Raw genomic sequence first — 21,600 nt, 5'->3', positions numbered from 1 at the left:
AAGGTTGGGTCGGGAATGTGTAGTGTTCTTACAAGGCTTGCCAAATAGAAGGAATACAGAATCATATCATGGAGATTTAACACAATATTTAGCTAGCTGTTTTTATCACCTAATGCTAATCTGTGCAAAGCTTTACTTACCATGCAACTTTGCCTCAGCCATTGATTCATTCAACCACTTTGTTACCATTTTAAGAATTAAGGTGATGAAATTGTAATATTAACTGTTGGGAAGGTTCTGGGAAACATTTGTTACTTTAATCAACCAGGCAGGAAAGATTTAAATTCCTTTCTTTATTTGGAATTCTCCAAATCATGTCATTTTTCCATTTCACAAAATATTTACAAAAAAAGATACTTTCAAGTTGTTGTTTTTTTTCTTGTACTTTCTCTCACAGTCAAGTGTCCTTAATGGCTTCTATGTAAGAAGGATGACCGGTCCATTCTCATTCTTTTAGAAAAAGTAGATCATGGTACAGTCTTTTTTTTTTTTCTTTTTTTTTTTTAACTGCATACAATGTCTCTTCTTTTGAGTGCTTAAAAAAAATGTCTTCCTTTGCGTGCTTACAGCAGCAAAGAGGAAGCCAAGCGCTATCGCGTATGTGTGAGTGTGTGTGTGCTTACTGAGTGGAAGTGACATCATCGCCCTGAAGGAAGTACGTGAAACAGCGTCGTCAGATCCTCTTCCACTTGACGCCTGATTGGTTTGGTCTCGCCACTCTGGGCTCTCTTATTTGAAGGGGGGGGGGGGCATGGGAAAGCGTCCTACAAGTGCATTGTGGGTATTGGGTGGAAGAGCTTGGGAAGCAGTAACAAGTGCCACAACAGAGGGACCCCCCTCCCTCCCAAAAAAAAAACAAATCATCGGCTTTCATGACAACGACGTAAGGCAACGGACCTCGGTGGATGCTGAACCGGGAACACTTGAGTCTTTTTTTTTTTTTTTTTTTTTGGCCCACCCCATTAAAAGTTTATTTCCATCTCTCACTCTATAAATAACAGCTCCTCTTCTGTTTCCTCCCTCAGAGTCTCTTAAAACAGCCGCTCGGGTTTTTCGATGCTTTCTTTTTAGTTGAACGTCCATTTTACAACACTGACTGAAACGAAATTCAAAATAAAAAGCAATCGACCCTGCCCCCGAATGTGTATACATTATATTCTAGAGGTGTGTGTGTGTGTGTGTGTGTACAGTTTAAATGTGTGTAGGCTATAACGGCTTTAAAGCAGTCTATCGTAATCCCCTGCATATTTGCGGTTCACAACGTCGGGATTTTCCCCGTCCCAAATTTTTGTGCTCTTTCTGAACAAAAAAAAAAAAAGGGCCAATTTATTTTGAAGGGAAATATGAAATGAGTTAAAAATGAGGGGGGAGAAAAAAAAAATACGAGGAGATTGTTGGTGGTAGATTTACAGTTGAAACTACGAATAGAAGCTATTAGGAGGGCACCCATTATTTGTAAATAGTAAGGGATGACATATTTTTGCTGTGTGTGTTAACTAGTGACGTAGTGCTTTGCGGAGGGTTGCCCGTACAGCCCGTAGAAGTCGGCGTGTCTGTGCGACTGCGAGGCGTCGATCCAGTCGCGCACCGCCAGGCCCTGCATGGACGGCCCTCCGGAGGCCAGGCCGGGCGGCGGGGGGTAGTCCTGCGCGCTGACCCAGGGGAAGGAGCCCGAGCGAGGGTACGGCGGGTGGCCGCGGTGGCCCGACACGGACGGCACCCCGGAGCAGTAGCAGTTATCCATGGTGCACACTAGGATCTTCCGCCCGCCGTACTGCGGCAGCACGGCCTGCTGGGAGGAGTGCGAGGAGCCCCCGGTGGCGCCGCCCCCGCCGGGGGGGAAGTGTGAGGAGCCGAAGACTGAGCCGGAATGGTGGTTGGCGCCGTCCGTGATGTGCGGTGGGCCGCAGGGTTGATTGGCAGACTGACCTTCTCCGGAGGACGAGCCCAGGTAGGGCTGCTTGCTTGAGGAAGAAGAAGAAGAGGAAGATGATCCGTCTTTGAAACTGGCCGTGCCGCTTTTGCTGGAGTTTCCTTCCGGAAAGGCGGCGGAATGTTTCCGTTTCTCTACTCCCGAGGCTGAGCTTTGGCCGCTGGGGAAGGCCGGGACAGATTGTAGGAAGGTGGAGGGAGGGGTGAGCGGAGCTGAGGGTAGACACGAGAACACGTTCACGCAAAACACTTCAGGAAGGACATTTTGACACCTCTCCCAGGTTTGTACCTTCCAGCGTTCTCTTCAAGCTTTTCTCCCGTTTGGAGATCTCCGAGAGGAAGAGCTTGGCGTTTAAATTGCCCACCTTATAAGGCGGCAGAGTGCTCCCCACGCACGCCTGAGACCTACAAAACATTCCAGATGAGACCACCGAGTACAACCTATAAGACTTCAACGCCGACAACCCTCATACCTGTCGGCGAGGATCTTGACGGGCTTGGTGTTCTTCATGAAGCCCAGCTCCTCCGCTTTTCCGAACGCCGTGTTGATGGCACTCAGCAGCTTGTGCGCCTCGTGCCGCTGCTCACCCAGCGCCAAGACTTGGGCGGCGTTCTCCTGGCAGAAGCGCGCCTGCGCCCGTTCCAGCGCCTCCAACGTGCGACCCAAGTCCTCCTCCAGGAGCTGATGCATGCGCTGGTACTGCAAACGTACGTCCTCCTTCAGCTCCAGCACACGGTCCTTGCGGAGGAGGAGGACAAGGAGAGTCAAGACAAAATGGAGGCTGAATTATGCAGCTCCAGTACGCACCTCCACCACGCACTTGTCCGAGTCTAGCTTGCATAGCTGCTCCTCGATCTCCTGCACGCGGTCCTCCACACGCTCCTGCTGCTTCAGTAGGCTTTGCTGCAAGGTGACAGAAGAAGAAAAGCAAAGGGGGAAAAAAAGGTCTTTAAAGAGTGCAACAAATCCCCCCCCCCCTCCTCCCTCCATCCATCCCCGCTTAGTTAGTCTCAATCCGACACGCACAATCCCCACAGGAGGGGAGGACCATGCTGCCATGGCAACCCGCAGCTGTTTTGTGCTTGCATAAGTGTGTGTGTGTGTGTTTGTGTTGGGGGGGGGGGTTGAATTGATAAATGAACCAACATAAGCAGGCAGGAAAAGCTCTTCATCGCTTTAGTGGCCAGTTAAAAGCATGATGTGTTTTCATAATGCAAGAGAAAATGGAATGTTTTTTATTTCTAGTTGTTGATTTGGGCAATTCAGTCAAATTAGCGCATCCAACTAAATGCTAATGTCAACAGACAGACAGGTCTCTGTGTTTATTGGGCCCATCTTTATTTTTTTATTCTACTATCTCAGCGTGTAGCACGCTAGCATGCTAGCCCTTTCAACCAGTGGAGATGGGATTGCAAAAAAGTGTCCGACATGGTTCAAAAATCTTAAACACACAGTTGATTTGATCATAGGTTCCCTGGCTGAAAAATCACTGGCCTAGATATCTCACACACAGATGCACACACACACACACACACATGGTTGCCATGTTACATGCAGGACTGTGACCTGGTTGTGCTGATTGATTGAGTCGGGCTGCGAGCAGAAAAAAGCTGCGGGGTCGAAGGAGAAGAAGCTTAGCAGAGGGAGGTTGCAGCTATGGATACGTAGGGCGGGTGAGATTGGACACTAGGGGTCAAGGGGGGGGGGCTCTTTAGCTGTCATTTCAGCACAGTGTCTTTTCCATCAGGACCAGGGGGGGGGGGGGGCGTGAAGAAGGTCTGGCCACGCCTGGAGGTGCAGGGAGGTGAATTAGACGTGTGGGGCTGATGGAAGTGCAGGGGAGGGGGATGGCGTAGCGAGGGGGAGTTGAAATCATATTAAAGATGGCTGATTGAGCTGGAATCGACGATTATTCATAAAAGGGGAGGCTGGCAAAGAAGAGGTAGTGTGGATTTGGTGAATATGGAAATATATGTTAAATAGATTCTCATATCTACATACATGAATGCAGAACGCAGTGTAAATATTCGACCTTAAATAATTCAGCGGGTTCTAATTAGCGACCATCCAGAGCATTAATAATGTAGGAAAAAGATGGCAAAGATTTTTTTTTTTTTTCTTCAGGGAGGAGGGGGTGGAATGGCTTCACAGTTCACATGGGCAACCACGCCCCCAACCATAACCCCTGTCACCCCTCCTGCTGACTCATTGCGACAGGAAGTACAAGGCGGTGTGACGGGGTTGACACTGAAAGCCGGCGTCATGAGTCAGTCGACGCCTCACGTTCCCCCCTCCCCGACTTGCGTACTTCTTTGAAAAATGTACGCGTTAAAAAAAAAGGGGGGGGGGTCAAAACACCAGGAAACCGAGATGTCATTTAAAAATAAAATCCACACAATCGAGTGACGAATCACTATAATCCCTCGCTGGCGATCCCCGCGCAAGGATGCATCTGTGGCGGGGAGATAAGAAACCGCCCCCCCCCCCCCCTCCCCTTCCACAATGAGGGACCCTCATTGTCCCCTCCACCCTCCGCCGCTCACTGCATTGTGTGGCATTCCGACAGATGAGAAGGACGACTGCAGCAAGCTGGATGCATATTGCGGCCTTTGCAACGAAAACGTGACAATTTCAAGGACCCCGTTTAAATATGCTTGTTGTTGCTTGGTGACTACACGAAATGTAAAGTGATAGCTTTTGCCTGTGTGTGTGTGTGCGATCCTTCCAAGAAGCACTTATTGATTATGGATAAACTTGACAGAATTCCCTCAAGATGGCCGACATTCACTTCTATGGATAACGTAAGATTTAGGTCAATGTGGTAAGGAAATAAAAATTGCTCCTGCCTCTGTGTGCATGAATTCAATCTACGTAAGGGCATTAATTAAATGATCACTGGGACTTTTCAAGAACCCAAATTCGACTCAGATAGCAAGTCCACAATAACCTAAACAAAGCAGTTACTGTGGTGAGTGTGCGGATGTCTTACTCTGATGTCGTTACGGCGCAGCTCCACGTCGGCGACGGCGTGCCCGTGGCTGGGGTGACAGCGAGCGAAGCAACAGTATTGGCACACGGCGGTCTGCTCAGCTTCGCAGTGATACAGCCGGTACTCGTCGTGCTGCGGGCACGTCCACGCCTTGACCGCCTCGGCCTCCACCAACAGATGCCCGAGAGCCGAGCACGGTTGCTGCAAGTGCGTCTGCACGTGCGACTGGCAGCACGGCGCGTTACAACGCAGGCACACCTTAACGGCGGGCAGCGGGGGGCCACGTCGGCAGAGAATGCATTGAGGCGGTGGTACGGATGCCTTTTCCACGCTGAGGGCATTGTACTTCTCCACGATGTTGGAAAGCTTGTGGTTCTTCTCCAGGCTGGGCTTTTGGCTGTACGCATGGTTGCACTCGGGGCAGCGGGCCAACGTGGAGTCCTTGGCCCAGGCTTCGCTGATGCACGCCCGACAGAAATTGTGCTTGCAGGGCAGCTGGATGGGCTCGGAGAAGACGTGCAAGCAGATGGGGCAGATGAGCTCCTCCTCGAAGCAGTTCTTCCACGTCTCGGCCATGTCAGACGCCATGGTGGCGGGAGCAGGCATACAAAAAAAATGCCTCGGGGTTTCAGTCTGTGTTCTCACGAAACCCGAGCCTCCCCCCCCCCCACACACACACACACCAACCCTTCCCAGAAAAAAAAACAAAAACCTGACACTATCCTTAAAGTGTGCGTTTTACCTTTGCGCTGACACCCTGACTTGTTAGTTATTGCTGCGGCAAGTTCCGGAAAACTGACCAAAATGAGAACACACACAGTGAGGCTGACGTTACTGTAAACTGTGACACACAAACACACAGGGAGTGATTGTGTGTAGACTACAGCAAGAAGCAGCCTGCAGGTAAAACCTTGGAATCCATACAAGGCACAGATAACTAAGCCAGGGGGGGGGGGGGGGGGGGGGGGCAGCCAAATATGCAAATGAGCACAGGACCTCCTGCAAGTGCACTGACAGCTGCCAGGGGCGTGATTCGTGTACCTGCTCCCACACCCTGATTAATGCTATTTTTATTATTTTTTTTTAAAACCTGACACTAAACCTTTAACAGTCACACCTCATACCTAACAGAGCAGCACAGAAGGCTGGGCTCGGTTAAGTGCACAAGCGGATTCCGGTTTAAAAACGCCTCGGTTATGTTTTGACGTGAAACGCCATTTCCATGAGATGAATAATAATCCAAACACTCGTATACATACAGACAAGGCCGCGGCTCTCTCTCTGGCACTTTCCACTCGATAACAAAAGGGCCTACTAATCTTATTAGATGGAGAAATCATAAATGCATAGCCGGGCCCGTTGCTTTGGATACGGTTTCACTGCATAGTTGTCGCTTTTTTTAAGAGCTCCAATCGAAACCATTGAACAAAAAGAGCATTTATTTAGCTTAAGGATCTGCAGGAATGTTGCTAGCTTCGAAACTCATCGATCGAATAAGCTGCTCCCTCCTTTCACAAAAAAAATACAATTAAGTTATTACTTACTTTCTACTTATTCGCCTGCTCTCGCCCCCGCCGTCGACTAATAACATATTTAATCGACTTATCTCGACAAAAATCGTGGGGGGGGGGAAGAAAAAAAAAAAAACCAAGTGACTCACCTCACCATTTTGTAGCACAGGTACATATTTTTAAACCACACTATCTTCACAAACGCATCCCTTACTTGCATACAACATATACATTCTTTTCTTAAATATAGATTTGTAACCGTTCCAGGGTTAGAATATAAAAATATGAGGATATTAAAAGGGGAAGTCACTCCGCTGTCCTTGTTATACGGGCTAGCTGCTGTCATCAGCCATCTTGATATTAAAAAAAAATAATACAGAGGATATCCACCGTGAAAAAAGGTTAGAGGTCGTTTCACCGAAGCCTTTCGTCTATTTACACAATATTAACGACGACACGGTTACTAAAAACGCTTGGGTTTTTTTTTTTGGTTTCTGTTTGATCACACTCTTCTCTCTTCAGGTCCAAAAGTCGACAGTCCTGACGTACTTGCTATTTAGTCACGGCCCATATTTGGTCACACGGTCCGGTGTAAAAGTCGACTATTCCTGATTTATAAACATCCAACTCGCTTTGGTGGTAAAGAGGAAAACAAAAAAATATAATTTGACGCCTTCTTTGATGGCCTCCTTTCTTCTTGTGCCTCACTCTGCCCCAACGAGGCTGTCGACAGAGGAGGAATGCGGGCGAGCTGGACGCTTCCTCCCGTTAGCGTCAACACAGACGAGCGGCCCAACGGGCTACTTCCGGCGTTTCAGAATTAACTATTTCCTTTTTCTGATTTTCAAAATTAAGCACTGACAATCCGTAGTGAAGAAGGACCGTTTGACTCAGCAGTGTTATCACTGCACTTAATATTAGGGTAAACAATGGAAGTTGATTTACATACCAAGGAAAATAAGCATGTGATCACGCAGATTGTCACGAGCAACATAAAAATAGAGTTAAGCGGTTTTTTTTTTAAGATAATCTAAATTCAATTAAGTTTGCGTTTGATTCGTGTATTTCTGTTTGATCTTAATACGTATTTCTTGCTCCTCCGTACATTTACTCACATCTGTGTATGTTCAATGCTGCCGCTAGAGGGCGTCCGCATTAGATTTCATTGAGAAGTTGTTTTTTCTTTTGACATATAGAGGAAGCTCCGCGTTAGCAGAGCATCAAAAAATTAGTTAAGACTCTTGTTGTTCCTCCCCACGGAAATCTTTAGTAAAAGGCGAAAGATTTATACGATCTGAAGAGAAACAAGAGTGTGCTAACCAGATGATGGCAATTCGAGGGACGTTATTGTTAATCGTACAACGTTTACTGACGGTCTTTAGAATGAAACTAACTCGACACCCACGCATCATAGTGGAAAAATAATTTTCATACAAGATCAATACACCAAAGTCAGAAAATACTGAACAAACGTATAAATCATTTAAATAAGAGTTTTACAGCGCAAAGGATGCTGGGAGATTACAGGATTTCTGAGTCGTCTACGTCACCCCCGTGCGCCGTCATCTCTTTTTAAAATAGTGAATCGGCCAAGTTTGTGCATGACAAACAAGTAATAGTATTTGGAAAAAAAGCCAAACCTGTCAGCCATTCTTCCCAGTTATGTTTTTTTTTTTAAGGGAGTTCCCTTTCACTTCTTTGATAAAGGCGCATGATTTTGCTGTTGTGCAGATTCTCCCAAATTTTCATTTCCAGAATGTAGTCGTGATTTGCGTAGAAAACCACTCGGCTCTTGCCGTGCCTCTGGAAATAGTAGTTGGAGTACTTTTTGTAGTCTCTCGTCATGAAGCCGTATGCATCAACCTGTGTAGAACAAAAAAAAAAATTGGACGATGATCAGGATTTCAGTAAATCAATAAATGATCAAATAACTTACTATATCACATGTATGGAGAGCCAGGAAGAGTGCAAAAGCACCATTGGTTGGTCGGACTATTGCCCAGTAACGTTTGTTCAGGTTGGGAGATTTCAGGAACCTGAAAAGTGGTGCAAATATACTTGCAGTAGGAACAATGTGGTCATGAAACATAATACAAAGAGTGAACTTTGACCTGTTGCGCACATATCGCATAAAGTCTTGATGCAGGACATAAAAGCGACTCTCGTTGTATTGGCCTGAGTAGTAAGTCCGAGGTCTGAATGTGGGAAAAAAAAAAAAAAAAAGGAATCATACAGCGGTAAAACAACAATCAAAAGATTTATTTAAAAACTTATTTAACTTTAGAAAACCCGTACTTGGATTTGTTTAAGACAATTGAAGAACATGACAATACTTTTCTAATGTAATATTTATAATAATAATAATAAATGTCCTGAAATTATGCTCAATAATCACCGTTTGTTTTTGTACGGGCCAAGCTGCACCCTCTCTCCACGGAGGAGTCCTTGAAGCCACTGGAAGTCCCTCATGCCCTCTGGAATCATCACATATTTGATGCCCTGCACAAAAGCTGTACGATTGAGCAATTGCGATATTGAATCAATAACTTGAGTGGTCTTACCTCGTCGTGGGGGGCAGACTTGTAGCCATATTTCTTGAACATATACAAAGACGTAGTGATGGAGTGAGCAGTGTGGACGTAGACGGATGTTTTGTTCCCCACGTCATCCTCGTAGCCCTTGATGACCGCGCCGTTCATCCTGATAAGCATGATTAGCATTATTATTAATTTTTTTTTTTTGTATAGTCATCACTTCTACACAATGATGAAAACTAGACAGTTGAGAAGTTAGCATGATAAGTTTTTAAATACCTGTCTGGAAAATAATGTCATTTTTCCTGTTCAACCAGCAGCTTTTGTCTGCCTGGTATTGTGTGAACTTCAAAAATAAACAGCAATCCTTTATCACTGATACATTTGATACCATTGTATGTGTTGTTCTTTTACTTCCTCGGGCTGAGACGCTGGTATGAATACAATGTCACAGGACAGCTCCATCCACATACATTATACGGATTAAAATATTGGGAACACCTCATCATCAATGGAGGCATATGAATCTAAACACAGTTACATATTAATCCCAACAAAATGCAGCAGATGTTTTATTCTACTCATTTTGAATGGATGTTAATTCCAATATAATCTCACCATTGTGTGGCACAGGACCAACCCACATACAAATCTTTTCTTTTGAATGATGCATGCTGGACAAACTGGTTTTCCTATTTCTTTTGCTCCATTGTGTATTTGTGTGGTGTTGTGCATGCGTGACTTGAGTAATGTTTATTTAAAACATCCTGGAGGATGTTAAGAATGCTGCTGACGTTTAAACTCAAATAATGGACTGATATTATATTGTATGACAACTTGTAATTATATAGAGCTTAAGCCAATTATCATTTGTTTTTTATATACAGTATATTATTGGTATTTATTATAAAACAGCTAGGTGAGAAATCAAGCAAACGGCTGGAAATCAAAATAAAATTTTACCTAAAGACGTAATCGTGCCCGTCAATTTCGTTGCCCATTTTGGAGCCGTTCAAGATGCCAGCGGTGCCCACCACGGCGCAACGAATACAACCGTCGCCGCCGGCCTTTGGAGAGAGGAGAGGTTCCTTTGGCTCTGGGATCAACTTGACTGAGGACATTACATCTGATAAAAATAGAACATTTATTCTGGCGCATCATGGCAAATCTTTAATGGACAAAATGGAAAAGGACCTTACCATTATAAGAGAAATCCATGAAGCCAAACGGGTTGTTGAAATGCGAGAGTCTGTTCCACTCACTCATGTTGAGGTTGTTCTTGTGTAGGAACAAACGTATTTTGGGGAGGAAAGCCTTCATGAAGGTCTCGTCTGTGGAATTTCTCAATGATTGTTGGCACATCTATGATGAAAATCCGCAAACATGATCATATGTACCTACACTGGCTTCCCATAACATCAAGAATTCATTACAAGATGGCTCTCATTACCCAGCTCTGCATCTACAGTTAACGCCCCTCAATACCTCAAAGATCTCCTTACTCCTCACTCATCATGTGGAACTCTTCCCCTGCTCACCTACATCAACCCCAGTCTGTGGACACTTTTAAAAAGTGGCTTAAAACTTTTCTGTTAAGAAAGGCTTTGCCCGGCTCCTCTTAGGTGTCTTCTATCGCTTTTGTGCTTTTATGTATTTTATTCTGGTTTCTTGTGTTTTTATTATTGCTCGTCTTATTTCTGCAGCACTTTGAGATTTCTTTTATGAAAAGCGCTTTACAAATGCAATTTATTATTATTATTATCTAAGGGGGGAAAAATATATATATTTTTTCTTTTCTTTCATCCCATGGTGTGTACTTACTGTGCTTGCGGGTCCATCCTGGTTGTACACGTCATCAAAATCCCACACAGGAAGTTTGGAGAAGTTGGATCTAAAGAGGATGGGGATGGGGGTGTTCAGATCGATGCCAGGTGTGGAGACATTTTCTTTAGATCGTTCCAATTCCGTGATGAGCTCATTTAAGGTGGTACGTCTGATGATGCTTTGTTTATAATCCTGTTTTGAGGCGATAGTCTCAAAGGTCCCGGAGAATGTGGTCCAGCTGGATTGGAAGAGAAAGTGATATGCAATTTGGATCGTTTGCTAAATTTAGTAGGTATTGAGTTTCACAAATGAACACGGTGACACTGATGCTATCGTAATTTACGAAAGAAAAGCTGGAATTTTGCTAAAAAAAAATTACAACTGTACCTTAAAAACAGAGATCATAAGTTGGGGAACTACTTGTATCACAAGGTACCATTTTTGATTGATTGATCGATTATTTATTTATTGCTGGGGGGGGAATTCAGGTTTCCAGCAGCAAGGTTAGTAGGCTCCTATAAAAGGCTGCCACACAACAGTGTCACAAAAAAAGCCAAAAGGGCTAAACCAGGCTATTTCCAAAATAATCATGCTGCTTTGAACAGTGTGTAAATCATAAATTTAGATCATCACTCCCACCGCCCAAATGTAAACCCTACCAAACCTTTTCAAATCACACTCAAAAAAAAAAAAACTTACTTGTTCACTATTAAATTTTCTTGAAAGAACCAAAAAAATAAAATTCCAGTGGAAATGGCCATCAGCCAAGTAAAAATTCTGGATATAGGGAAGGTCATGGTCACCTGTAACCTGGCCGGCTGTGAGAAAGGGCTGCTCTACTGAGGTGGAAGTGGCACTTAATGGTAGTGAACCAGTGAACGAGTAAAGTGATTCGTTCTTTTTTCAGTTCATATGACTTCAACCAGTAGGTGTCAGTAATGCCCATTGAAGCTGGTGCCACCTCGTCATAAAACTGTCTGTCACTCACTCGTGAAGACCAATCAGCAGCGCCAACGAGCGTTAGATGGAGGAGGGACTTTACGAATCAGTGACGTCACCTCTCGTGAATTGCATTTCCCATTCACCAACAAACGAATCTGTGAGTGAACGAATCAGTGAGAGTGATTCATATTTCCAGTTTATCTATGTAAGCCAGAATGTAGATTTACAATTTACTTATATTAGATTTTAAATAACGTGTATGCATTAGATTTCACATTAGATTGCTGGATTGAGATGTACTTTTATTATTATTATTATTAGTGTAATAAACATTTATGTTATTACTTGTCTGGTATTCGTTGAACGATTCGTTTGAACGAATCTTTTGAGTGAACTGATTCTAAAGATTCAGTTCACCTAAAAGAACTGGAATTCACATCACTGTTAGTGGCAAATGCATGCTGGGCACACACACACACACACACACACACACACACACACACACACACACACACACACACACACACACACACACACACACACACACATTGGAGTGTACATAACACACCTATATAACAAGATTGGGAAAAAAAAAATAGTGAAAACAAGTGATGGTCATGTGTGGAGGCACCATGATTTTGATTCCCGCATTTTTATTTCGTTTATAAATCTTTAGGCAAACAATGGTGATATGATGGTGTCCGTGTGTGCAAGTGATTAAAAAAAAAAAAAAAGTGATCGTCTAATGAAGCTTTTGTGAAGTACTGAACTGCTTTGACCGACTGTTTGGTAAAAGGGTGGATTTTTTTAAGACTAGGTAACAGCGACGCCTCCTGGCGAAAATCAAGGCTGCAACAGATTTGAATACATCTTTACTATGAAAACAGCTCATATACTATGACTGAATATCATGTTCTCTTTAAAAATGAAGTTGTTTGATGTTTTCAATGATAAAGTGCTGGGCTGGCGGTCATAGTTTGAAAAAAATAATTATGTGTTCATTACAAATGCTCATTGATTTTTGGTAGTGTTTAGGCCGGCAGAGGACTGCCACTTTAGTATTTCTTTCCAGTTAGACCTTTTGAGGGGGTTCCTTTTCAGTTCTTTGATAGAGACGCATAATTTTACCGTTGTGCAGGTTCTCCCAGGTTTTGATTTCCAGACGGTAGTCGTGATTTACGTACAAAGGTATGCGGATCTTTTCATGCTTGTGGAAATAGTAGTAGGGGTATTTATTGTAGTCTTTCGTGATGAAGCCATATGCATCAACCTGGGAACAAAAAGAATTGGACACTGAACATATTTTTGAGCCAATAAATTATTGTGTTCAACAAATAGAAGCTCACTATATCACACGTGTGAAGAGCCAGGAAGAGTGCAAAAGCACCATTGGTGGGTCGGACAATATGCCAGAAAGTTTTATTCAGGAAATGAGATTTAAGGAATCTGGAAAAAATAAAAATATGCTTCGGATGAAAACAGTATAATTACGAAAGGTTAAAGTTATGCGTAAAGGTCAACCTGTTGCGCAAATATCGCGAGAAATCTGGATGCAGGACGTAGAAACGGCTTTCGTTGTACTGCCCTGAGTAGTACGTCCGGGGTCTGAAAGTCAAAGTTTTAAAATGAAAAAGAATAACAAAATATTCACACAATTGCAAAGTAACAAAAAATTAAAGTTATCTTTTATATGTATCTAAACAACTAATTGAATGGTCTTTTTTTTTTTTTTTTTTTTTTATCATTGAATGATCTTTACAAGCTTTGATATATATATTTTCTAAATTGGAGGTAATAATAAATCTTTTGTGAGGTATTGCCTTGGTAATAAGAATTCATTCAGCTAGAATAATCCTCACTGTTCGTTTTTGTACACTCCACGCTGCACCTTCTCTCCACGGAGGAGTCCTTGAAGCCACTGGAAGTCCCTAATGTCCTCTAGAATCATCACATATTTGATGCCCTGCACATAATGAGCAGTACGAGTGAGCAATTGCGATATTGAATCAATAAATTGAGTGGTCTTATCTCGTCGTGGGGGGCAGACTTGTAGCCATATTTCTTGAACAAATACACAGCCGAACTGATGGAGAAAGACGTGTGGATGTAGACGGACGTTTTGTTCCCCACGTCATCCTCGCAACCCTCAGTGACTGCGCCGTTCATCCTGACACGGATTATTGTCTTTTTTTGGTCGGGTTTTATAAAACATTGTGCTGAGATTTAGCGATTTATTTACATCTAAGAAATTGTTTCCTGTCTGACAATGAAATTTGTTGCTCTCTACGTAATATTGCATATTACCGAAAGACGTAATCGTGCGCGTCGATTTCTTTCCCCATATTGGAGCCGTTCAGGATGCCGCCGTTAATTCCTCAGGTACTATTGGCACATCTACATGGGTGCAGTGTAGTAAAAACAGAACCAGTTATGTAAATCAATTATTCGCCTTTCCATCGAAGACGTTATCTTATGACGTTTCTGGGTGTGACATCCTGGTGATACACATACTCGAAATTCCACAAGGGAAGTTTGGAGAAGTTAGTCTTCAAGAGAATGGGCATGGGGGTTTCTGGGTTGACAACACGCAAGGTGATTTATGCCGTTTCATTACCAGACTGTCTGACATGTATGGAGCTCACCCACTCAGTGGACATTATTATATTGAAAACATCGCTGGCTGTTGCCATGGTGGTGTTTCCCTCATAATCCCATTTTGTGGCAATCGTCTCCATCTTCTACTAGATCAAACTTCTTAAAAGAAGTGGTCCAACTGATTTGGAGGTGAGAGAAACAGCAGCAGAATGATTCATTGAATGTTTATAGGAGGAACAAATTCGTTTTGATTAAAAACTCACTTAGGTTTACTTTTTATGACCCCGACAATTAATTTGAATGAGTTAATCAGAAATAATTAGCATGACATTACAAACTCAGCAACTGAGCTGCCATTTTAGCTGTTGGCCAGTAAACAGTTTGACGTTATTCATTTTCATAATAGTCCGCTTCCCCAGAAGTTACATGAGAGAAAAAGCGACCACTATCTATCCTTTTTCTCTTCAAAAATGTATGTCACACGTTTCAGTAGTAGTCTTATCTGATGTTATTTTTTTCTGTCTACAGAAGAACTTTACATGGATAGTAGCTAGGCTACTTGAGGAGTTATCTTTTTTAATATAATTCCCAACATGTTCAAAAGCAATATGCATGTTACCAGCAAAAAAAAAAAAAGTCACTTACCTGACTTTCACAGAGGGGTCTCCTTGAAATAAAACAAAAACAACAATGCCAAGGGAGCCGACGATCAGCCAGGTAAAAATCCTGGTGGTGTGGCGGACCATCGCGTCACTTTGCACCTGCCCGGCGAGACCACCGCGTGGTCACAAACACACAAATTCCACCTGCATGTTCAGTTTATATTTATTATACAACAGCAGAGTGCTACACGGGTGAAAATTAAATTTATATTTGGAGTTGCTCACTTGGTTTGGGGGAACAACGGCCAAAACAATACAAATGGATCATTTGTTTCTGTCATAACAAATTAGCGGCTGCTGGAATACTGTCACCCAAGTGTGTTAGTGAATTTGGTCGGCGAGGTAAGGCAGCGCAAGTGATGTCGTGGTTGTCTCTCTTCCTCCTCAAATGGAGTAGAGACGAAGCTGATCCTCCATGTCGCCCTCGGAGACGTCACCGAACGTCTCCGTGTTGTCCTTAAGCAGCTGGAAGATGGCGGCCAGCTGTTCCCGCTGCACCCTGGGGGCGGGGGGGTCTTTACTTACATTTTTTTTTTAAATAAATGTTTCATTTCTCAAATGATAGATCGTTTCAAATAGAAAAACTCACCTTTCACAATAAAACAAAAACTTGAAAAAAATAAATAAACGCACTGAATCGGCTGAAATAGCGGCCGTTTTTCAAAGTCGACTATAGCACCCTCTGGCGGTCACTTAGGGGCAGTCCATGCAGGGTATGTATTACTATCATGGTTAATGTTTATTCCAAGTATTTTGTTTTGTTTTACTATAATTTGTCTTTGTAAAGTCAGCATTTTTCATACAGATTACACTAATTATCTGGCCACAAATCAATGAAAACTGTGACCACAAGACCTCATTATGCTTATCGGAAGGACAAATAAGCAAGGCTTCGAGTGACTGCTGTGCCAGGAGAGTCAATCAACACTTGGATGGATCTGTGACACCTCTAATAAACAACACGCAGAGGTGATGATTTCTAAGCACAATCCGCAGGGGTGAGTCAACACTAGGCGTCACGTCCTCAGGTCAAGTGTCCTGCAAGCTGGCAGGGACTCAATCTGGCCTTAAGTGAGTCTAGCCCGGATCGCACGGCAGCTTAAGAGCTGAAGGCCGCCAGTGAAAGGCGGACAGCACAGAAGGTCACTGCATGTTTTGAACTGACCTTTGTTCCTCCTCTAGCTCCTCTTTGGACATCATCATCTCCATATGGTGGGAGCGCGACTTTCCGGGGATGTACTTCAAAGAGTTGTTGGCTTGGAACTCTGATTTATCTGCAGGAAAAAAAAAAGTACACCATTCAATAAAAACATGCAAAAAAATGTGCCCAAGTCAACTAAAGTGGTGTTCCTAATATTCTGCTCATCCTGTGTGTATGAATGAGGAACATCTAGTCCAGCTGTAATCATAATGATGCACCCTGACTACTAAATTGTAACGAGAGCTCTAATTTGATGTTCACCATTGACTTCCGGGCTCTCTGTGTCTCCGTTGGTCTGGGGGGAAGAGAAAGCACACTTTAGGAGCTCCTGATCAGAGAGCCCGATGAAGGAACGCCGCCCGCGCCCTGACGATGCCTCGGACGATGAGTCAAAGCTGGCGTGCCTGGAGTCGGGCTGCGGTACGGACAGGCTGGATGCTGCCGAGGAGGAGGAGGAGCGCTCGGTCACGGCCGCCGCAACCGGCGCTGGCTCCGGCTCCTCGCTGGTGGGACGGATTTCCGCTTCCTCCTGTGTGGCAGAATGAAGCGGCGGGACAAGAGACAGAGAAGAGGCATCATCTTGAAGGGATGCTGACGTGGCTGCTCGGTATCCCTCTTAGGATGATTGAAAGTTGACTTGATAATTGATTTGAGCCTTTGTTTCTATAGGCTCCCACTATTATTAATTAAAACAAAAACAAGTAAATAAATAAGTGATTTTGCATTGAGTTTTTGTTTCTATTAATACCCATGCTAACTTTGTACAACAAATCCTTTCTAAAGTGCATTTAACTTCGGCCGCTATTGATGAAAAATAATTGAGTGCATAAAAATAGTCTCCACTGGTATGATTGTTATGTACGGTGTAACAAACTGTAAGAAGATGAGAAAGTAAACAGCCTTTGTTTGTTCTGGCACAAAAAGTGATAACAAATTGAATTGCAGTAATAAAATAATTTCTAATGTGCATAGAACCAGGTCAAGACAAACTTCTGTTGTTCCTGACTGGACAGTGGGAGGGGAAGGTAAACAGCTTAAGCGAGTGACGTAATTCGATCACATCTTTAGCACAACAAACAAATGTGGATGGAGGACACTCACTGATAGCACATTTTTGACCACGTCCCAGTGGTCGTGGGAGCTGCCGCTCAGCTCACACCAGTCTGCCGTCTCCTTAGTTTCCCCTTGCTTGATGTTCTCCGGTATGTGTCCGTTCTGCTTGGCCACCGTCTCGCCTCCTTTTCCGGCGTCCGCACTCGGTTCAGACGGGTAACTCCTGGACGATGACCAGGAGGAACCGTTCAGCAGCGACGTCGCGACCACCAGGGCGAGAAGCGTGAAGATGACGGCTGATAAGATGAAAGTCACATCCATAGCTGATATTTAGTTGCTTTAATTGTCCGGCGAGGTTCCACCGGCAGCCATAGCGACGATTTGAGGATAATCTCCTCTAGACTAGCTGGCTAAACAAGCAGCGTTTACTGGATCAGGCGGGAGGCTCTGTTCGAGTATGACGTCATAACACCTGGCACCGCCCTCTTCCTCCGATGGCGATCAGGCGCGCCAGCAACGTGCTTGGCCCTTCATCTCGGTGTTAAGCTCATCAGCGGCCCAATGTCCACAATGTACCGCGGATGGATAGCTTGTGGCAGCACCCGTGTAGCGCAGGGTGACTAGGAAAAAGTCATGTACAGGTCAGCGGAAGACTCGCCTTGACCGAATGGACACTTCCGGGGTAGGATCACGTGACTTGTTTCCATGACGACAGTGGTCATTCCCCCCCCCCCCTATTTTGTTTACAACTAGCACACACGTTTGTTATGCATTTTTGGCTTTGACTGATTTTGGCACAAACGTATTTGGTTTTGTGCATTGAAAATAATCGACATTTGTGTAAATACATGCAATGGGCTATCAATAAGTTATTCAAAAGGTGGGCAAGCCTAAAATTAAAAGCTGTAATAGAAGGCAGAATATATCATCAGGAATGTTTGAGCATGTGCTTTTGCTAACTAAAACGAATAAAATTCAAGATGGTCAATAAGTCAGTAGTTTGCTCCGCCTGCTTTATGAACATTATGTGGCTTAATATGTGGATAAGGCATAGAAATATTCAGTATTCAAGCCTTTAATTCAGTGCAGCAGTGTTAATAGTTTATTTAGTATCTGTATATATCTAGTATAAATAGTATAGTATCTAATATAGTATATATAGTATATAATATATAAATATATATAGTATAAATAGTAGTATAGTATCTCGTATAAATGTAAAAAAAAAAATAATAATTCTCAACTTCTCAAAACAGTGCCTTAACGACAAAACACGATACCAATAAATTGCTCTACTTTAAAATAAGCACACAATCAGCCTAGTTTCAATTACATTTTATTAGCATTCACCTAAAGAAAATGGACAAAAATAGAGGTCAACGGGGAATGCGTAGCACAAAAAAAAATTTATGAGGGGGCTGCAGCAGCCCCCGCTTTTTTCTTAATAGTCAACCCTTCAACTGTGAGCCCCCACTGGACCCATACCCCCTAAAAAAAGCAAGTGATGAACCAGACATGGGAGGGAGGTGAAGAGGGTGGGAGTCAATAAGGACACGGGGACGGAGGGTGATCTGCAACAACTGTGATCTTACAAACCGGCAAACAGCAGCGGAGGGTCGAGCGCCCCGGAACAGTGACCGGGCACTCAGCACCGCAACACGCCACACCATGTCACCACATCTTAACAGCTAACCAGCATTACTCAACTGCTACACAACTGCGCCTAGTGCACAAAAGATACACAAGAAAAAGGGTTAGAGTCAAAGGAAGCAACTTTAACCAGACAGCAAGAGTTGACAGGAGAACAAAATGTCATCAAGAAAAATGAAGCCACATCGATTCATATACATATAAATCTGTCCAATTGAGTGGGGGTAACAAACCAAAATTTTTAATTGACAACCTCCTGCCAAGAGAAGATGACAAGGTCTTCCATTACAGAAATTAACTCCAAAAAGGCTTTATTGGAGAGTATAAATTCAAAAAATAAAACCAGCTATAAGAGGGAACAAAAAACATACACATTTATTTTGAGATGCTCAACTTTGCGCACAACCAACATGACAATTATTTCGGTTGCGCGGGTAAAATGAACTATTTTGAAAATGTTTCGACAAAGTTCCAAATAACCTTTCAATTATCTTTCAGTGGCAATAGTGGAGTCCCCTTGAGCATGGCGAGACTCATCCTGACGTCCTCAACAAAAAGTAGCTCTCATCCAAGAGATCTGCAAGAAAAGATAGAACAGAGTTAAAAAGTACATCTAAAGAGACCCCATCGTTAACCCCTGACCCGTGCATTGACATTCTACGAATACACCTCATGTATGTTTACGCACCTTCCATGGTACCACATCCCCAAAGACTAGCTCTACACAGGACTGGTACCGGGGGCGTTACTTTCAAACAAACCTTTGGGTCGAAAGGCAGGAGGGCAAAGCGCAGGCGGCGGGTGGAGGGTCCGCCCCCGATCCCCGCGAACGTACCTCACCACACCGCCTCAAACACCAACTGACAGCCCCGCAACGCCGCCATGACGACCTGCTCCTGAACAACCAGGCGCTGCCTGGGTGACCTGCTCCCGAGCAACTGCCGTGGCCCCCCCAGCAATGGGCAGGTGACATGGCCAGCTCACACACTATAACTGCTCTCACACTGCCACACCCTCATCTCCTCCTCTCTTTGCAAACAGGACTCAGCAGCTTGGAGGAAAGAATTTCACATTAAGTGAACGATTGGAGTGAAGCACACCCATATTTACTCATACGAGCCAAATTTCAATTCCTCTTATGCATGTGTTTGGAATCACTGTGACAACACGCATGCTAGAGCCAAATTGCATTTGTTTGTTTTAGTTTTGAATTAGACATAGTTCTGCTGACTTGGTTGCTTGTATAAAAGTTGAAAGTGCAACCTCAAGAGAGCAGAATACTAAACATCTAATCACGCATGTATTCATGACATTCAACCCATCTCACTATATACCATCACGTCGCATCCAGTTTTGCGCTAAGGCTCCGTCCCGTTGTCCTCTGGAGACTTGGGTCGGCTCTTGGACTTGGACCGGGATCTGGAACCGCGGTTGGAGGCAGGGGTTCGGCTCCTTGACCTGGAGGGGGACTTGGACTTGCTACGCCTTGGGGTCCTGGACTTGGATTTAGACTTGGAGCGGGACCTGGAGTAGGACCGGGACCTGGAACGGGAGTAGCGACGACGACTCCTGGATCGGGAACGGCTCCTGCTCCTGGAACGGCTGCGTCTGCGGCGACGGGGGCTCACTGAACGTCTGCAAGGAGAAACAGTGAATGGCACTCCAGCTTAATTATTGCTTTACTGTTGTCTGCAGAGGGCAAAGTCAAGGAGAAAAACATTGCAACCACTTATTTAACATTTGATTTGTACATAGAAACAATAGAGCTAGATGTCTTCTACTAAAGATGCACGTTCCGAGAAAAACAAAATGGCGGCCAACGTATACAAAACATTGATTTAAAAGAACGTTAGCGGAAACGGCGACCTAGTAAACCACACTTTCAGCACTTGACAATCTTACTGCATAACTCAATTATGATCTTAATTTAACCTTCGTACCGTCGCTGTGGAGCTCCTCTCCGGCTGTACATGGAGTCTGGCGGACGGCCGTAGCGGGCCATCTGCACGCGGAGCTCGCGGCCGTCGAGCAGGGCTCCATCCATGGCGTCCATCGCGTCCTCGGCGTCGCGCTTATCGAAGAAGCGCACAAAGGCAAAGCCGCGGCTCTCCTTAGTGTACCGGTCCCGCGGGATGTACACATCGCCGACGCGGCCGTACTTCTCGAAAACTCGGCGGAGCGTCTCCGGCGAGGTCCGGTATGTCAGGTTGTCCACTTTGAGGGAGGTCATCCCCTCCACGTCTGGTGGAGGCCTACCGTAACAACTCATTTTCTGCGCGGAACCAACCGAGCTTCACTAACAAAAAAAAAAACTTTTAGCAATAAAATAACAAGTCGACGGTGGTTCTGGAATCCCAGTGAGACTCAAAACCGAACTTAAGTTTGAACCGCGCACGTGTAGGCAAACAGATCCGTGCGTTACCAGTACGCGAAATGGCGGCAACAAAGCTTCCTCTCTTTCTTCCCCGCCTGTGGTGGCTTTCTCTGATTGGCTGATATCCTCGCGCGTTCGTACCCCGCGCCCCTGGATGCGCTTTACCACCCCCTTGTGGCGAGGAGGTTACATGGCTATAACCTGCCGATACGTTAGCAGCACCGTTGTTGCTAGATATAGCAACTTTTGAGATGATTAAAACCAAATCATATATTATTATTTAGCTTTTACTACATCCTCATATAAGATAAAATTATTTGCATAAGTAAATC

General features: G+C 44.3%; 4 protein-coding genes and 1 non-coding gene across 15 annotated transcripts; all 5 read right to left on the bottom strand.

Annotated features, from left to right (window-relative positions):
• Positions 1–274: 274 nt before the first annotated feature.
• trim8b (tripartite motif containing 8b) lies at positions 275–7,484 on the bottom strand. Its single transcript, XM_085903648.1, has 5 exons — positions 4,923–7,484; positions 2,741–2,836; positions 2,406–2,671; positions 2,222–2,337; positions 275–2,145 (listed from the first exon to the last, which is right to left on the bottom strand). Exons 1-5 carry the CDS (start codon positions 5,526–5,528, stop codon positions 1,493–1,495), a joined length of 1,737 nt encoding a protein of 578 aa, XP_085759774.1. The 5' UTR covers positions 5,529–7,484; the 3' UTR covers positions 275–1,492.
• A 148-nt stretch (positions 7,485–7,632) lies between these two features.
• Positions 7,633–15,355, bottom strand: LOC147039688 (alpha-N-acetylgalactosaminide alpha-2,6-sialyltransferase 1-like). Of its 6 annotated transcripts, none has more exons than XM_085903649.1 (12): positions 15,216–15,355; positions 14,974–15,134; positions 13,764–13,900; positions 13,593–13,698; positions 10,789–11,029; positions 10,167–10,329; positions 9,931–10,093; positions 8,995–9,133; positions 8,829–8,932; positions 8,545–8,628; positions 8,370–8,469; positions 7,633–8,296 (listed from the first exon to the last, which is right to left on the bottom strand). In XM_085903649.1, exons 2-12 carry the CDS (start codon positions 15,072–15,074, stop codon positions 8,108–8,110), a joined length of 1,527 nt encoding a protein of 508 aa, XP_085759775.1. In that variant the 5' UTR covers positions 15,075–15,134; positions 15,216–15,355; the 3' UTR covers positions 7,633–8,107. The 6 variants fall into 6 exon arrangements, with proteins under 6 accessions (XP_085759775.1, XP_085759778.1, XP_085759776.1 ...); XM_085903652.1 differs by having other exon boundaries at positions 13,764–13,816; XM_085903650.1 differs by having other exon boundaries at positions 14,974–15,089; positions 15,216–15,339.
• Positions 7,634–7,747, bottom strand: LOC147039689 (U5 spliceosomal RNA). The gene has a single exon (XR_015063506.1). It is a non-coding gene; the product is annotated as a U5 spliceosomal RNA (small nuclear RNA).
• mxra7 (matrix-remodelling associated 7) lies at positions 15,136–17,912 on the bottom strand. 2 transcript variants are annotated; one of them, XM_085903660.1, is made up of 5 exons: positions 17,293–17,912; positions 16,568–16,720; positions 16,453–16,486; positions 16,156–16,264; positions 15,136–15,489 (listed from the first exon to the last, which is right to left on the bottom strand). In XM_085903660.1, the coding sequence occupies exons 1-5, from the start codon at positions 17,563–17,565 to the stop codon at positions 15,375–15,377; spliced, it is 684 nt and encodes a 227-aa protein (XP_085759786.1). In that variant the 5' UTR covers positions 17,566–17,912; the 3' UTR covers positions 15,136–15,374. The 2 variants fall into 2 exon arrangements, with proteins under 2 accessions (XP_085759786.1, XP_085759785.1); XM_085903659.1 differs by having other exon boundaries at positions 16,453–16,720.
• A 994-nt stretch (positions 17,913–18,906) lies between these two features.
• Positions 18,907–21,381, bottom strand: srsf2a (serine and arginine rich splicing factor 2a). 5 transcript variants are annotated; one of them, XR_015063312.1, is made up of 4 exons: positions 20,835–21,380; positions 20,229–20,529; positions 19,375–19,471; positions 18,913–18,967 (listed from the first exon to the last, which is right to left on the bottom strand). XR_015063312.1 is itself a non-coding variant. In XM_085903664.1 (3 exons), exons 1-2 carry the CDS (start codon positions 21,161–21,163, stop codon positions 20,253–20,255), a joined length of 606 nt encoding a protein of 201 aa, XP_085759790.1. In that variant the 5' UTR covers positions 21,164–21,381; the 3' UTR covers positions 19,114–19,945; positions 20,229–20,252. The 5 variants fall into 5 exon arrangements, 3 of the variants coding, with proteins under 3 accessions (XP_085759790.1, XP_085759789.1, XP_085759788.1); XR_015063311.1 differs by having other exon boundaries at positions 18,907–18,967; positions 19,375–20,529; positions 20,835–21,381; XM_085903664.1 differs by lacking the exon at positions 18,913–18,967 and having other exon boundaries at positions 19,114–19,945; positions 20,835–21,381.
• Positions 21,382–21,600: the final 219 nt, after the last annotated feature.

The sequence above is a fragment of the Syngnathus leptorhynchus genome, chromosome 22 (assembly GCF_054491065.1).
Source record: "Syngnathus leptorhynchus isolate UIUO chromosome 22, UIUO_Slep, whole genome shotgun sequence".
NCBI classification, from domain to species: Eukaryota; Metazoa; Chordata; class Actinopteri; order Syngnathiformes; family Syngnathidae; genus Syngnathus; species Syngnathus leptorhynchus.
This window is presented reverse-complemented; position numbering and strand designations above follow the sequence as displayed.

Bases quoted from the DNA above. Each gene is read 5' to 3' on its own strand.
- trim8b (XM_085903648.1), bottom strand. From the start codon at position 5,528: ATGCCTGCTCCCGCCACCATGGCGTCTGACATGGCCGAGACGTGGAAG. The intron at 2,837-4,922 runs GTAAGACATCCG...GTCACCTTGCAG, and splicing joins TGCGCCGTAACGACATCAGA to CAAAGCCTACTGAAGCAGCA. The intron at 2,146-2,221 runs GTACAAACCTGG...GTCTACCCTCAG, and splicing joins CTTGAAGAGAACGCTGGAAG to CTCCGCTCACCCCTCCCTCC.
- LOC147039688 (XM_085903649.1), bottom strand. From the start codon at position 15,074: ATGGTCCGCCACACCACCAGGATTTTTACCTGGCTGATCGTCGGCTCC. The intron at 13,699-13,763 runs AGATAAGACCAC...CTCATTATGTGC, and splicing joins CAAGTCTGCCCCCCACGACG to AGGGCATCAAATATGTGATG. The intron at 8,629-8,828 runs GTGATTATTGAG...TCCCACATTCAG, and splicing joins GGCCCGTACAAAAACAAACG to ACCTCGGACTTACTACTCAG.
- mxra7 (XM_085903659.1), bottom strand. From the start codon at position 17,565: ATGGATGTGACTTTCATCTTATCAGCCGTCATCTTCACGCTTCTCGCC. The intron at 16,265-16,452 runs GTGAACATCAAA...TTTTTCCTGCAG, and splicing joins AGAGAGCCCGGAAGTCAATG to ATAAATCAGAGTTCCAAGCC. The intron at 15,490-16,155 runs GTCAGTTCAAAA...CCCCGCCCCCAG, and splicing joins GAGCTAGAGGAGGAACAAAG to GGTGCAGCGGGAACAGCTGG.
- srsf2a (XM_085903662.1), bottom strand. From the start codon at position 21,163: ATGAGTTGTTACGGTAGGCCTCCACCAGACGTGGAGGGGATGACCTCC. The intron at 20,530-20,834 runs GTACGAAGGTTA...TTCTCCTTGCAG, and splicing joins AGAGGAGCTCCACAGCGACG to ACGTTCAGTGAGCCCCCGTC.